This window comes from Phalacrocorax aristotelis, chromosome 8 (assembly GCF_949628215.1).
Source record: "Phalacrocorax aristotelis chromosome 8, bGulAri2.1, whole genome shotgun sequence".
NCBI classification, from domain to species: Eukaryota; Metazoa; Chordata; class Aves; order Suliformes; family Phalacrocoracidae; genus Phalacrocorax; species Phalacrocorax aristotelis.
The window spans coordinates 20,414,734-20,431,291 of NC_134283.1; the positions used below are offsets into that span (position 1 = coordinate 20,414,734).

The 16,558-nt window shown below is 35.4% G+C and overlaps 1 protein-coding gene across 4 annotated transcripts in view; it reads left to right on the plus strand.

The window, feature by feature from the left end:
* DUS2 (dihydrouridine synthase 2) overlaps positions 1-13,961 on the plus strand; it is a 33,025-nt gene extending 19,064 nt beyond the window's left edge. For all 4 annotated transcript variants that reach the window (XM_075101654.1, XM_075101653.1, XM_075101655.1 and 1 more), the window contains 8 exons: positions 1,468-1,538; positions 2,018-2,104; positions 4,454-4,622; positions 5,554-5,675; positions 8,341-8,484; positions 9,676-9,763; positions 10,408-10,481; positions 11,719-13,961. In XM_075101654.1, coding sequence (XP_074957755.1) covers positions 1,468-1,538; positions 2,018-2,104; positions 4,454-4,622; positions 5,554-5,675; positions 8,341-8,484; positions 9,676-9,763; positions 10,408-10,481; positions 11,719-11,956 — 993 coding nt within the window. In that variant the 3' untranslated portion in view covers positions 11,957-13,961. The remainder of the gene's footprint in view (positions 1-1,467; positions 1,539-2,017; positions 2,105-4,453; positions 4,623-5,553; positions 5,676-8,340; positions 8,485-9,675; positions 9,764-10,407; positions 10,482-11,718) is intronic.
* Positions 13,962-16,558: the final 2,597 nt, after the last annotated feature.

Here is a 16,558-nt window from a genome sequence, read left to right on the forward strand (position 1 = left end):
CTTTAATAGATTGAAGCACTGAAATTGCTAGCATATACAAAGGTTCATAACCGTCCTTCTCAAAAGCACCATCTTCATTGCAGTTAGAATTATTTTTTTTTTATAGACTCTTGGGTATAATAATTCGTTTCAAAGAAATTGTGGTAAGGCTGTTCTGGTGCTAAAGCTGTTAAATTTTGTTTGTCAGTATTTTTCTAAAATTTAACTATTAAGAATGTAGTGAAAATACATAGGTTCTTTTTTCTTTTTTTACAGCTGTGGTTTCCTTACGGGATTTTTTTTTTCAGTTGAATTCCTTACATATTTTTAAAGCCACAGGAGATGATGTGCCTTCTCTTTTAATGACTGATTATTTTGCAAATGTGTATTTAATTACCCACCTAGATATTGTGGTTGTATATGACCTGGATAGATATTTCTCTAGATGGATGAACTGTAACTGAGCTAGCTATTGTTCAAAAGTCATTTCCATGTGCACTTAAAATGATTAAATGAAACAGTTTAAGCCTGTGTGAAAAGAATCAGTAACTCTGTGTAAGATCTCTTTGGTTTTGAAGTACTGAAGTCTTAAATCAAAGAAATGGCACCTCTCCTTTTTATTTTCTACAACTATCCTAGAGCTTCTTCCTTTTTGTTTTAAGCTGCTTTTGTGTAACATGTCATCCATCAGAACAGCAGGTGATCTTCTGTCTCTGTGTCCGTGCAAGCTGGTAGATGTTGCATTTTTCAAAGACTGAATGTGCTATTTTTGTGATTAGCCACAGATCATTCTCCAGCTTTTGAGAAGAGAATTGGCCTTACCTTTTTTTTTTTTCATTCGCCCTTTCACCAAAGCTGCATGAGACAGGCTAACCCAACAATGTGCAAAATTTCTTTCTGCCTTTTAACAGCATCTTACCTCTTTAAAGATATACTGGGAGCTTCCCCTTTTCCCTTGTATTATTTAATTCAAGGGTCAAGTATGAATAGCATTAGATTTTTTTAGATACTAGTTCACTTTTTTAAGACACTTTTGAGAAGAATGTTTATAGATGTGTGACTGCATGTTACATTGATTTCAGAAGGCATCTGCTTATTAAGATGCATTTTAATTACAATTTACAGAATAGTTGCTAGAGAGGACTTGCTAATCAAGTGTTTTTTATAATTTTCAAATGACAGTCTAAAAATCTGTTGGAAAATATTCTCCTACTACAGAGTGCATTGTGTTACCTGGTTTGAGAAAATTTGTGATCTATAGTTTCAAGGAAGTATTGAAAATGGATTCTAATTTTTGCCATAATATGTAGTTATTTAATGGAAGTATCTATTAAATGGTTATGCATGTTGGGAGTTAGTGTTGAAATACAAGAATCATATCCATCTTGATGAAAGAAAAGATTTCCAATGTTTTTTTGTACAATGAGCACATGACAGTTATTCCTTTTTCTTTGACCTAAAATCATGTCATTCTCTCTTATCCCTCAGGTTGAGGATACTGTTAATCTGGTAAAGAGAATAGAAAAAACGGGTATTGCTGCCATTGCAGTCCATGGAAGGTAAATTGATTATAGGCAAGAGACACTTAGGTATTTTTTTTCAGTTTGCTGGAGAATGTAGCACAGTAAGATTTTTCTACGTGAGATGTGTGGTTCTGATTTCAAGTGTTAACTAAATCAATGTTGTAGAAAATCAGGCCAGTGATTAGGGAATTGAACCACTTGTGACTATTTTTCTAAATTTTTTTGTCTCAAAGTCCAACTAAAACTAAAAGTATTTTGCATACTCTGTGTCCAAAAAAACGCTGCTTATCTGGATATGGAATTACAGTCACAATGTTTACAAATGTATTTGATATGGTATAATTCTCTTGTTTAAAAAAAAAATAAGAAAGGAAAATGACATCAAATATATAAACTAAATGAGTGGAAATGAGTATGTCACAATAATCCTTGAGGCATGTCTGCTGTGATTCAGGTATCTACAAATTCCATAGGAAATCTTTGGTCATGTCTTTTTTTGTTTGTTTGTTGGAAAGGAAGAAGGAGGAGAGGCCTCAGCACCCTGTCCACTGTGACGTGATCAAAGCCATATCTGAAGCAGTCTCCATTCCAGTAATAGCAAAGTAAGTTGGACTAATTTGCTCATTATTGCAAGATACCGGTACCTAACTTAAGATTTGCAAGTACAGCAAAAAGATCCTTCGTGTAGAGCGAGTACAATGTTACCTGTTACCAAAGATCAAATCTGAATAGACGGAGCAGTGACAGAAGTTGGCCATATGAAATATCATCATAACTCAGTTTTTAGTTTTAAAATTCCATGTATTTTTCAAAAAGTATTGCTTTTTTCTGTCACAATCTGTCCTATGCAAGTTGTTTCTGATTGCATCAAGCATTTGAATCCTCTACACTTCTAAGACCTGTGCAGTGACTTCTTTTAACCCTACCACTGTGTATCTTGGACACTGGCACACTAGAGATCACCTGTCCCACTGCTCAAAAACAATGTTATATTCTGTGGCCTCACATTGTCCCTAAGACTACCTTAGTCTCCAGACAAACGGGCACAATCCCACTGAATCTGTCTGCTTGTATTGATCAGTAACTCTGATAGTAAAATAAGAAACTCAGTCTTAGAAAAATTTAGCTATAAACAGGTAAGTTGTAAGAGCAATTTTGGAGGTAATGAAAAGGATCACACTGTCTTGAATTGTATCTGGTCTGCCTGACCAATATCTGTAGATGTTTCATCTCTGTATGAGTGGCAGGAGAATATACTTGTCCAGAGAAGCAGTGTCCTTAAATGATGTTCTCTCTTCATAGATGTTGAGTTTTCATGGAAAAGCTGCATCCCTATAATCCATATTCTTGGATCCAGGAATTTGAGAACTATTTTTCTGTTCACATTTCTATGTAGAATATACATAAAAAGTCACAGTTTTTGCAGTTAGAAAACCTGTTTCTGTAATGTACAAAGGAAATATTCCATGCTGATAATCTTTGTTGATCCAATTTTTAGTAGTTCACCCCCTTTCTAGTTTTCAGAATAAGTTTTTAAACAATATTGAGTTAAAAAGCCAAGCAAAATTTACACTGTGCATTGCCATGAAGCCTTTGTTTGCTTAGGGAAAAGGTGAGGCTAGCAATTTCTCTTCGATTTTACGCATGTCACAGAAGTGTCAGCTCTGTATGAATACTTTCTATGATGTGCAATTAAGATATAAAAATATCAGAGGTTTATTGCTGATACATTGCTTCCAATTAATCCCTATATCAATTTATTTCTTTGAAAGTGTCCTAATACGCTGAACTAACCTTAACAATCCTATTTGTTTTTCTGTGGTTTCTCTGAAAATGATATGATCTTTGTTTTAAATCCACTTAGTGAAACTTTTCCCTCTCTGAAGAAATGTAAATATGCAACTTGGAATCCTGCTTATTAAACACATTTGTTCTGTGATACTGGATCCCTGCTGTAACTTACCTGGCTAGTATTTTGAGAATTTTAATCACTTGTACCTCAAGCATGGTGAGGAAATACACAGGAATGAATAAAAGGAAGTAGACTGGTGCTAAAAAAAAAAGGCAAGAAAACTTGGATTGGTACTATGATTTCTAGATTATGATTATGGAATAATCTTTCATAGGTGCAGGCAGCTTGCTTGTGCTGTCTTCACAAGATAAATGTCTGATTTTAAAGTAATTTGTCATGCTCTAGTTTTTGTCTTGAATTTGACTGTGTTTTTACTTTTGAAAGGATAAAGATCCTACTCTTAAATTATAGTTCAACAGTCCAACTTCTATTTTACATTTAAAAGATGTGGTGAAGGGAATCTTTGAGAGAAAGAAAAGGTGTTTTAAGTGTTGTTTTTGCTTACTAACATGTCTGACTTGCTAACTTGAAAGCAGAGGCAGAACAATAGAAGCAGTGCAACCTTCTTTTACCTTTGAAGTTCTTTGTGACTGATCCGGAAGTACTACTTGAAGTTACTCTCCGTAAGTTAGTGCCAGAGCGAAAATGGAACGATGCTGTCCATCCTTAACGTGTTTTCAGTATCACTTGTGCCAAGACAATTAGCAGAATGTTATAGAACTAGCAATTACAACGTATTGCTTTTCAAACAACATGGAAGTGATTTTGTGAGCCATATCCATTAAGAACTCTGTGAAAGCACACAGTTTGTGTAAAGCCGCAACTATATTCTTTCTTCATAAAAACTCTTCATAAAAAGTCTTCCATTTTTAAGAGAAGTATGCAGAAAATTGAAAATGTTATACATAACCAGTGTTTTAATGAGCCATCACTAAAGAAACTTTTGGATCTATTTATTCTCTTAGATTTGAGAAAATATCCTAAATAGACTCTGCCACCATTAATAATGTAATATCACATTGAAAATACAAGGCTGTGTTAAAGTACAAGTAATAGCAAATAAAACTTTCATGATTATAACAGTGATGTTAATTTTTAGTGGAGGATCTCATGACTTCATCAAAGAATATACGGACATTGAGACCTTCCAGAAAGCAACAGCGGCCTCATCAGTAATGATAGCTCGTGCTGCCATGTGGAACCCATCTATCTTCAGAAAAGAGGGTCTTTTCTCCTTGAAGGAAGTCATGCAGGATTACATCAAATATGTATGTTTTTTGGAAGATCTTACTTGTAGTTAGCATTGCTTAGAATTTTTAATACAAATTTTACTCCTAAATTTCACAAACTTAGGCTCTGGGGGTATTTTAACATATTGTATATGACATGAGTCTTGCAAATCAGCCACTGCTTCCTCTGTTTTATTTTGTTCAGAAAAAAATTTCAGAAGTCTGCATTCAGAGAACAGTTTTTCCTTATCATTCTTTTTACCATGCTTTTTAGCTCTGGTTTCTTGGGAACATTTATGAGGCTTACAAGGCTATCTAAAAATGTCTAGAAATTTGAAAAGCTAATGATAGTAGGCCAACTATCTTGACGTTACAGTAATACAAGTAATATTGAACAGAAAAGCAAAGGAATATTAAATACTCAGTTACTGCTAGATTAATTTTTAGAAATTAATTGCTTTTCACAAATACTATCAAGAATTTTTAACAGCGGGGAAGCAAAGAGGATGACTTGCCAATAAAGTAATGCCATGTATCTATAGCTCCATTAGGTGAGACATCTATATTTTATCTATTATTCAAAATATACACAATTTTACTGACATAATAGGAAATTAATCAGAAATCCGTGGCTTTGATAATGTCATCAACTCAAAATTTTTGGGATTTTGAAAATATGGACTGTCATTAACAAGTTACTTAGTAAAGTATCACTGTACTGCTAGTCAGTTATGTAAACTAGTCAGCTTTGTCTTCATAAGTATATAAGCTGACATTCTGTTCACGAAAGCATGCCAAAACATTCAGATTATACTCACATTCATGAGTAGTGTTGAATATATTATTGAGAAAACTGTACCTTGTGGTGTGCCTTTCAAAAAGGATTTTGAAATTCATTAAGAGACATAAGCATAATATAAGATAAATCTGTTTGTTATTTTTTTTTATATACTTTGTCTCTCTCCTCCAGGCAGTGAGATATGATAATCACTATACCAACACAAAATACTGTTTGTGTCAGATGTTAAGAGAACAGTTGGAAACTACTCAGGGCAAGAAGCTGCATGCTGCACAGTCCACACAGGAGATATGGTAAGAATGTACTTCAGAAATAGGGATTGTATTCTCTCGTAAACTTGCAAACCACTTTTCTGTCTGTAGCACTGCCTGGCGTTTCATACCTTCAGAAGAAGTTTGAAGAAAAAAAAAAAAAAGGAAAATCAGGTTAGTGAGATGTGGAAAATACAGTAAACTCTTCCAGGTTTCCTCCATGCTCAGGTCTTAAAGCTTTAACCCTAAAACTGTTCATATATTCAACATGCTAATTTGAGTGGTGCTTCACTGAGTGACAGGCATTTATGCAACATTTGTAAGTAACTGATGAAGAAAAGTTTCAGCATTCTCTAGTCTGGAGGTGAAGAGTGTAGAGCTTGCCTTCTTCCAGATATACATATGTATTTTACCTTTCCCTTTTGCTTGTGGGGTTTTTAATGTTACTGGAATTTTTATGACAAGATGTTTGTTTTAAATGAACACTTAGAGATAAACTCAAAACAATGTATGAAGGTTGCCTATATGTATTTCTTTTATGCTGCTTTTCATACCTAAAGTATGCTAATGAATGATTACAACCTTTTTGAGGAAATATAGTAGCTTTAATGAATCTCTTCATCCTGGACATCCGAAATATTCTGGATAAAATTTCTCAAAGGGGGATACAGAAAAGGAAGAAGGAGAAGTTTGAGAGGAACTATAAAATATAGACGTGTGATTCAGAATTCAGACAGAATGGAGGGGAATTCAGGTTTGGACCTGTATAAAACTGAACAAAACAAAGGTCTGAGCTTGTATGTGTTGTATCAATGTTGTGTGCTATAATTATCCTTCTGATGGAATGGAGGGGAAGAGAGTCTCTTTGTTTTTATAAAATAAACAGTCTGAGACTATTACTGTACACATAGGAAAATGGATAGAAATGCTCAAAGCTTCAAATATTTTGTAAATGCTGGCAAGCCCTAATCAGCATTCTGTTCATGTTCAAAATTAATGGAAATGCCTGCAATCCTTTTGCCAGTTTATTGCGACTTACCAATTTTGGTGCTTAAATGCTTCTGTCCACAATTATTACATTACAATACAGTGAAGGGGAATTTGTATTTTATATACAAAAGGAGCTAACCTTCATGAATCATGAAGGAGCAGTGGAACCCATGAACAATATTTATACTTCGCAAGTTGCTTTTCACTTTGGCAGTGTAAATAGTAGAAAAAAATTTAGTATAGTGATTTATAATTTTTAGTATAGTAACCATTTTCCTTATGGTTTTCCAGTTTGGTTAAAAGAGATATAGACTGAAACTGAAACAATCTTTTACAACTTCAAATAATTCTTAGCCAAAAAGGTGGTGGTGTTTTATACTGAATGAATAGTAATGCATGTATGTATTACTAATTACTAAAGTAATGCAATAGGTAAAGAAAAGAAGTTATAAGAAAGAGTCAAGCCTTTAAACAGGTAATGAGAAGAGTCACAGTTTATACACATAGACACTGGATAGAGATCTAGTGTAAAACTGTTGCTATGCCTTAATTGTTCTTTAGGTGCTTCCAAAATTGAGCATAATCAGCTTGTGTATGTGTGATGCAATACCAATTTCAAAATTGGCTTAGGCAGTGTCTGTGCATGTGAGAGGGACAGAAAGTGAGCCACTTGAAAATTTGTAAAACCACTTTCTATCAGCAGACTCAGTCTTCTAACCACTTCTAAACAGCCTGTTTAATGTCCAGATAACTGAAGAACATTGTTATTTAAAATGCACCTGTAGATCGTCAGACAAAAATGTTACTTAATACTGCTGCCTCCTGGTGGTGATGGCATGTTACAGCCATTCGAGGTTTTAACCTCTGTACTGAATGCAAGAGGACAGGCTGCTGCATTTCAGATTTAAAAAATTACATAATAAGTTGTCTTCTCTAAGAAGTATCAGTTAGCATTATTCAGCTTCATTGCTTTTCCACTTAGAGCATTGTCACTGAACAGCCCTATCCATGCCAATGAGCATTCTCATAACAGTCAGAAAGTAAAAGTTTTCTTATGCTGCAGGTTTTATTGTTGCTATATGCAGGGAATGAGTAGTCTCAGTTTTTCAAAGCAGATGCAGCCTGCCATGGATCTGAGATTTAAAAGGATTTGAGGCTCTCCCCTTTCACTCAAATCCTAGTTACTTACTCCCTTGTGTTGGGGCTTGTGAATAATACTCTGAAGTCAGAAAATCTGAGGTTTTAAGGTAATTGGATGTTATAGTGTTTATTACTTATAGTATTTTTAAACACTAAAATTAGAAGAAGAATCTATTTTCTACTGTTTGCTCATATTGCCCATGTGGAGCTGATGCACCAGTAGTCACTCAGAGACAATCTTCTTTGATTCATCCACCTGCAAGTTACTGATTGTGCTAACAACTTGAACATTGCAGGACCTCTATTTCTCATTGAATCTGCCTGGACTTTCAGGCTGCAAACTGAATATACAGTGCTGGAAATGAGAACATTCTTTTTCTACTTGTAGCTCAACAGTGTCTGATAAGAATTGAAGGAGAAACAATATAGTGTCACTGTGCAGAATACAGCCACACTTTCATGTGATTCTCTGTACATATATAGTCTGTTTAAACACAATTGATTTCTATACTTTATCATAATGAGATATAAAAATTTATAAGCCGATCTCTAATACAAAGGAATTCTGTTTGAATAGTGAAGTATTTGAAATGGCTGACTTCTTTGAAGAAACAACAGCTATTTTCGAAGCAAAGAAAACATCTTTAGAAACTGAGACGCAAGGTGAAGATGACCAAATGGAAGATCCAGATGTAATAAAAATGGCTGTTAGATTTGACAAGTAAGCATGCAAATTAATTTTTTCACTGTCTTGTATCTGTAAATAAAAACTGTGAATTTGGCAGTTTTTTGAAAATAACAGTTTGCATAACAGTGCTTACTGAGTGAACTTTTACGGAGCAATTTGCGAACATTATTACATAATCACTAGTATCGCCACTCTTCCTGTGCTGTTTGGATGTTGTAAGATGTTCTTTAGTTCCAGGCTTCCTGAGACTGCTTCATTCTCTCAGTTAACTTACTAAAAGTGCTGAGTGATTTTTAAAAAAAAAAGTAAAAACATCTGTATGTAGAAGAATGTGAGTATACAAAGATAAGAGTTCAGTTATTTTTGGTGAAATTTAACTAAAACACAATAGTTTTTCTAGAAAAAGTCCTGCACAAATTTCATAATACTCTTTTCTACGCACATAACATGTGCTTATCTGCAGTATTCTAAACATGTTCCACTCATAAGGTATTCCTTGAAAAACTAATTCATGGAGTTATGCACAATCTTATTTTAAGTAACCTTTGATTGTAATCTGTGAAACCTATAGAACTGCTGTTACTTTCCATCTTATACCCATGTTTGCTGTTTCTGTTTGCTATTAAATCTAGCAAACAGCTCAAGGAGTGTGATACAAAATGCTCCTCAAATCCAGTAATAATGCTTTAATATTTACAAGATATATTACCTTACTCCCCAAGGACTGAATACGGTGGCTTTACAATATTTCTTTTTTTCTGCCAAGTACAAGGGGCTGTAATTCCATGTCAATAACTGAATCAATGCCTACCTCTCCTACCCTTTTTTATTTGATAACTCTACTGTCTCGTAACAGAAGCAGCGTCTTTTCTTTCTTCTAGTGTTTAATCTTATATTGTGGCTTATAATAAGCAGTGCCAAACAGTATCTAATCTGAGTCGTATATTTAGTTAGAATCTCCTTTCTGGTAAGTATCTTTTCTCTAGTTGTAATACTACAGGATGTGAATGTTTAGGAAGAATTAATAGAAAAGTTTAGATATTATTTTAATTGTTATGTCAGACATAATACTTGAATTATCTAATAAGGAGGCAGCAATTTTCTGTAAATTAAACCACAAAGAATAGCTGGAAGTAATATAATAAGCAGCACTATCTGTTTTAAAATAGATCTGTTTAGTAAGTCAACTCTGTGCACAATTGCTGACCAAATTTTTCTGTCTAGGCGAGATTATCCACCACAGATTACTCCAAAAATGTATCTTCTGGAATGGTGTAGGAAAGAAAAGCATCCTCAGCCTGTTTATGAAACTGTGAGTCAATGAAGAAACCCTTTCAAGCCTTGTCCTCTGCCTTGTCTATGAAATTAAGTATTTTAGGACTCAAGGTAGTGAGAAATTTAGGTTCCCAGTCTGGCGTAGCTCTTGAGTACGCAGCTTCAGAAATGGTAATGCATGTATGTATGAAAATAGCAGCTTATTTTATTAGAAAATAAAAAATTAAGCCAGACCTTCAGTCTGGTTTTGATTCATGTGTGAAAGAAGTTGCTGTAACTACAGGTCATTGCATAGGAGCCTGTGACCAACTTTCGTTTACTACTTCTGTTAACTAAAGAATTTGGATTCAGAATGCTTTCTCTGTTGTTGCACACTGTTATAGGTAGGAACTATACTGGACAGGAGCAACTGCTTGGTTGGGTGGGGACATTATTTGGTGGGGTTTTTTGGTGGTTTGTTTTTGGGTTTGGTTTGGTTTTTTTGTAAAGAAGAAATATTTGCAGTTTGGACAATTTATTCCTATTTTTTAATCTTAAATATGCAAGGTTAAATTTGTGGTGTGACTTGATAGTTATATAAAGACAAGAACAACAAGGATCCTTGACAATCTTGTTTCTTCAGTAAATGACATGATTGTTTTTTGACACTCTCCCTCCCTTCTAATTGTTTTTCTTCTCCAGGTTCAAAGACCACTGGATAGATTATTCTGTTCAGTAGTGACAGTAGCTGAGCAAAAATACAGATCAACTCTGTGGTAAGCTATCCTTCATGTCTTTTGCAGCTGTATTGTAATTGTTTCTGAATTGTTGCTTAAAACTTGCAATGAAAGGGTACTCCAGTTTATTCCAGTTGACTTTAATGAAGTCAACTGACAGCTACCTTCTAAAGCTATCTCTGGGAGGGAGGAAGGATTAAAAAATTCTGAGAATTGAATGTGACTAAAGGAAGTAAACTGTAACATAGTAAAGCAAACTGTTACAAATTTTAATTCACTTCATACACTAGTCCACAAATTATATTGGAAGGGGAGCAAATAGGTGCAACCCGGTTCAGTTTGTGTCTATAAAGAGTTCCGAAACTAACCAAGGGAGGCAGAGGGGAACGTTGGAGGAGGTAATGTCTTTGGCCACTACAGCAGACCCATCCTCAACAACAAGTCACGATTAAATGTTGATGTACAGTGAAGCAGAGGACAGTTTAGTGGCTTCTCAAAGATCACAGTTAATCAACAGTTACATCTAGGGCTGCTTTAAAGTTCCATGACAGTATTTTAGACAATCATCTATTAATATTGGAGTTGACTTCAGGCATTTACACCGAAGTTGAACTTGATTTAACTGTGAAGCTAGAGCTTAGCACTGAACGTTTTAAAGAGGACAAATGCACACAACTATTAGCATTGTTTGCAGCATTCCTGTACAGAGACTTTAGTAAGTTAAGATCAGCTGATACGAAACTTTGAGAAGAAAATGTTTTCAAATATTGAATTTCACAAATGCGTAATCTGCATTTCCGCTCCGAAGTGAGAGAATTTTTATTATTATGGAACATTTCCTTCTTCTGTCAGCATCAATGAATTTTTATGCCTACCCATGATTACATTTGGGCCTGAGTGCCTTTCAAGAAAGTGATCCTTCAAAACTCAGGTTTTTTTTAGTGATCCTGTTTGTAAATGTTAACTTTCTGAGGATTGCAACCACTTGGGCCAAACACATATTGACTTTGTAACTTTGAAATTAAAAGTGTTTGAGACACAAGACCTGGTAGAAGCAGATTTTGTAGGAGTGTTACATCGAGTGATGCACCAACATTGACACCTAGCAAGATTCAAATGATTTCTGGAACTGACCTATTTTGCTCTTCTGCTTTGAGATGACTACGCCTGCTGTTTATTTCATGATGTTCATCAAAGGCAGGAAATTGATTGTCTTTTGGCAGTGTAGAGACTTCAGTTTCTACTTTTACCTGTGCTCTGTCTGCTTGCCTTTCAGGGACAAGTCAAAGAAACTAGCAGAACAGGCTGCAGCTATTGTCTGTCTGAGAACATTGGGTGTCCCTGAGGGAAAGCTGTGTGAGGGAGAAAATCACCTGATTAACAAACGCAAGAGGGAAGACCTGGAGTGCTTGAATAACAGAGACCACAGAGAAGATCCTGCTGAGCCTTCCCATAAAAAAGCTAATTTTATTGAAGAAACTTCTGACATGAATGTGCCTAAGATGCCACGATAGCATGAGAATTAAAGGTTTCACGCCTATGCAGCTACGAATTATCTCCTATTTGTATATTTTGCTGTTCACATTTCATTTGGATTCTCCTGGAGACAGATGAATTCCCCAGTTGTGAAAAATGCCAATGAGATGTTTACTGTTCATCACTCACTGTCACTATGGTGCCTTTCAGACGAGATAAATTAGCAACAGGATTTTAAAGAACATTGAGAAAATTATCCCAAATAATATTTTTTTTAAAAAAAATCAGACATTTTCAAAGCAGTTTTGCCATTGGTTTTATTACTCGTTTCTTACTTTTAAGAAGTCTACAGTGTGCTGGTAAGAGATGTATGAATACATAATGCATAAGCAGATTGATTTATTATGAAACTATGTAGTTAATCAGAAAAAATAATGCAGGAAAATATTAGTAGCTAAGTAGACGTGGTTTTGTCAAATGAGTTTTATGCATGTCTTGCAAGCTTTTTTTACACCCATCATATATCAAGAAAAAGTTTTTTGCAGAGAGAAGGACTTAGAAAGTGTAACGTTAAGCATGAAAGTAACATTCTTCTATCATAATTTCTACTATGTTTTACCCTCCAGAAATAGGACAATAAGAATTAACCATCCTTTCCTTGTCTTAGGTATTACAATTGTGCCTTTCCAATAAGGAATTGGAGCCAAGCCTGGTAGCCATGAATTTGTTGAATGAAGGCACTTTGAGCTGCTTTGTTCTTTTGAACTTGGAAGTTTGAGTAAATGTCTACATGTATGTTACTTGCAATAATGGGCATCCAAATATGGCCTTATGTGTTTGTTCTTGAAATGTGACCTAGTTTGCCTCAGTATTTAGCTGTTAGTGATACTGGTGGTCTTAATCAAAGGCACATGTTCTCTTCTTAGTTAGCCATCATAACTTCCTATTAAAGTAAATTATAAGTATGTGCTATATGCCAAGAGAGGATACAGAACCAGTCTGATTTCATCGTAATCCAGCTGAGCTTGTCTGATTTAAATTAGAGTTTTGAATCCCCAAAAGAATATCTTCATGGCTTAAGGGAATTCAGGAGTTTGTATTAACAGTTTATTGAAATGGTGGTTTACTTTCCATCAACAGGGTGAGGGATCTTCAGATTATCAGTTCTAGTCTGAAAGCAAAATGACAGGGATATCATGCCATGATCTGTAAAGTATTTTGTATAAAGAAGATACAAAATATAATTCATCTTTCTATTTAAAACTTTGAATCTTTTTCCTCAAGTGATAGTGCCAGTATTAAACCATTCTTTTACAACAGAAGAATAATATCTCACCAGATAATGTTCAGACTTGTGAAATTAAATAGATGTGTGTTCATATTTAAAATGTCTGCTGTTTACATCAGAGCAATTTATAGTAAATCTGTACGGTCTAAGAAGAAGAAAGTTTTTCTTGATCACTTTGTACATCGCAGTAAATGTAGTTAAATATACTTACATTTGATATAACTTTTAGTGCTAGAATTTTACTTCTAAGCAGCGAAAGAATTTGCAGTATTAATGATAAATTTCAGAAGTGGCCATTTTCCTGTTGTGAGTGCTATCTGAGTACCTTGGTTTTGTCACGACTGTTTGGAGCCATCATAGAATAATAGAGAAAAAGTCGTTCTTAGGTCCTGCTAGCAGTGTGGCATGCAAGGTCTAATATCATAGAACATTTGAGCTTGGAAGGGACCTCTGGAGATCATCTGGTCCAACCCCCCTACTCAATGCAGCGTCAATTAGAGCAAGTTACCTGGGAGTGTGTCTAGCTGAGTTTCGTGTATCTCCAAGGATTGGGACTCCATGACCTTTCTTGGCCACCTCTACCAGTAACATGGTAAAAAAACAAACAAGTGTTTTTCTTCTTGCGTCTACATGGAATATCCTGTACTTTAATTTGTGCCCATTGTCTCTTGTCCTGCCACTTAGCAGAATCTGGTATAATTTCTTGTCACCATTGTTTGTCTAAAATTAAAATTGAATGTTTGGATAAACCCCAATTGTTATAGGTGGTGGTGGTGCCTAAATACAGCATGGACTCGTGTGGCAGCAATTACTGTGGGTTGGTGGAAATTACAGTGGATTGGGACCAATGCATAGATAAGCCAGTCACGGTGAGCATGTACTTTCTGTCTTGGCTCATAGAAAAGCCCAAATTTAAATCACTCAGGAGAGTCTGCCACAGCCAATATGGACCTCTTCCAGAAAGGGTAGGGTCATTCAGTACAGGAGCCAAGGCCTTCATAACAGTATTTGTACCTTTGCTTTTTTATTCCCGATATTTCATCACATAATGTGATCATGCATCCTTCCTGCCTCCTTAGCGAGGTGTAGCCCACGTAGGCTTTTCATATTGTTTCCTTCCAGCAAATGACTTAAAATGCAATTCAGAGCACATGTTTATGGTGAGAGATAGGTGACTCCAGGGGCCGTTGAGAATGTGTAAAATTTAGGTTTATGTTGAACAGCTGAGCAGGTTTCTGCAGTACGCTGTCAAAAATTCACATGGAACTATAGCTGAGGATAGATGCCTAAACAGAGGTCGTATGAATAATCCTCACATGTAGATGCTTTACTAGTCATCTTATGTTACAGAATATGTGCCTTGGTTTGGTTGATGGAGAGAATTGGATAATACGGATGGATAATACAGATGTGTAGTTCTCTATGAGCTGAACCAAATACTATGTTAATGCTAGTCTGTGAAGTATAGGTATTATATTTATATTCAATCAAATGGGTGATAAAGTTGGGGGGGGCGTTTCTGTTTTCTAATAAGTGCATGTTTTCAGATCCTTACTTAAATTATTATGTGGTCACCAATGCTCATACTTACTTCTCTTAATTCATTGTAATAGTTGTATACATTAATGAGGCTGTGCTGTAATTACGATGGCCATAGCTAGGCCAAAGAGAGCATGTGAAAATGAGAGTGAGGAGTCACTCTGTTGGAATGAGCATTCAATGCTAGATATAGAAGGGCTGTAAATTCTGTCAAATGGCTAGAAAGCATAACATGTTTGACACCCTTGATCAGTTTCAGAAAGAACTAAAGAAAAGCTGCAGTGGTAGATATGTGTACGTGCATGTCAGAATGTTTTGGTTTAGTGACTTTATTACATGCTTTCATTCCTCTTAACTCTATTACAACTCATGTGTGACGTGTTATCCTACTTTGATCATTCAGTTCATCCTAACCAGTTATACAGATAGGATAGTTGTATTTACTATGTATGTTCCCTTCTCAACACTGCTTTTAAAGTAATTACCTCAGTGGCAGGTGCTTTCCATCTAGAAATTGTGCTGTTCACATTAGTTTTAAAGATCAAACTACATTGGTGACTCGTCTGCATGAGTTGTTCCTGCGCTTCTCTTGTCTGCTGTACCTTTCATAAACAGAAGGTGGCAGATTACTTTTTAGTTTTTTTCAGAAAAATACACTTACTTCTGCAGTATTTAATGATCGAGCCATTGCATTGCTGCATTCTTGCACAGGATGACAATTGAGACCACAGTTGGGCTGGAGGATATTTAGCCTCTCTCTTTGGAAATATTTTATTTTATTTTATTTTATTTTATTTTATTTTATTTTATTTTATTTTATTTTATTTTATTTTATTTTATTTTATTTATTTTTAATGTGGTGTGAATATGGTATTTGGTCAATACTAGCAAAGCTGTGCTCTATTTTAAGTATTTGCTTAGTGAAAATGTTTCACTACTAATCCTATGGAATTCAGTGAAGCAACTGGGTTTTTTCTGTCACAAGGCTACAGCAAGCAAACAAAAAAGCAGTTTTGTTTTGTTTCTTGATACTGATGCTGCAGAAACAATTCATAACGATACCTGCCGAAGTGTGATCCATGGGTATGGGGAGAACTGTAACTGTCCTCCCTGTAGCCTACATGTACTCTGCTTATTAGAAATGTGAATGGGAATTTAAAGATATTTTTACTAGCCTTTTAGCATGGATGCACTCACTGTGGGGCTACCTCCAGGGCCTTGCTGGTTGGAACGATTTTTGGAATGTCCCGGGCTCTGAGCCCAACCCCACCCTGGAATGTGAGGTTAAATGTTGGCGGTACAAATACAGAGTTTGAATATCAAAATCCTAGAGTTCCCCAGTACTGCAATTTCAGAAAGCTGGCAAGTGAACCACATGTCAGCTCAGCTGCTCTCTGATTCAAAGAGTAAGCATGCTTTGGGTTGCTGGGGGAGGAGAAGGAGGTAGGAGGTTGTTTGGTTTGGTTTGATTTTTACTTACCCGTTAGGACATGCAGAAGGACATGATTTTCAAAGATGTTATCTGGCAAGATTGTAAGAGGTCCCAAACAGGTGTTAGCTAGAAAGGAGTCTTCATTCACAAAAGCATTTTATTGTCACTTCTTTAATCAAACCTACAAACTCAAGATACTTGAGAGCTATTGCGTTATTAAACAGGATTCTGCTTATGTTTGGACTGCAAGTCAAGAAGCTCTGTTGATGAGATGGCCTGTAAGGCTTAAGTTTCCATCTGTAGCACAGTGCAGGAGGCCAATGTTTGAGGCTTTTATTCAGAGTTTCTGATGACAAAGCTGATGAGGAACATTAAAAACAA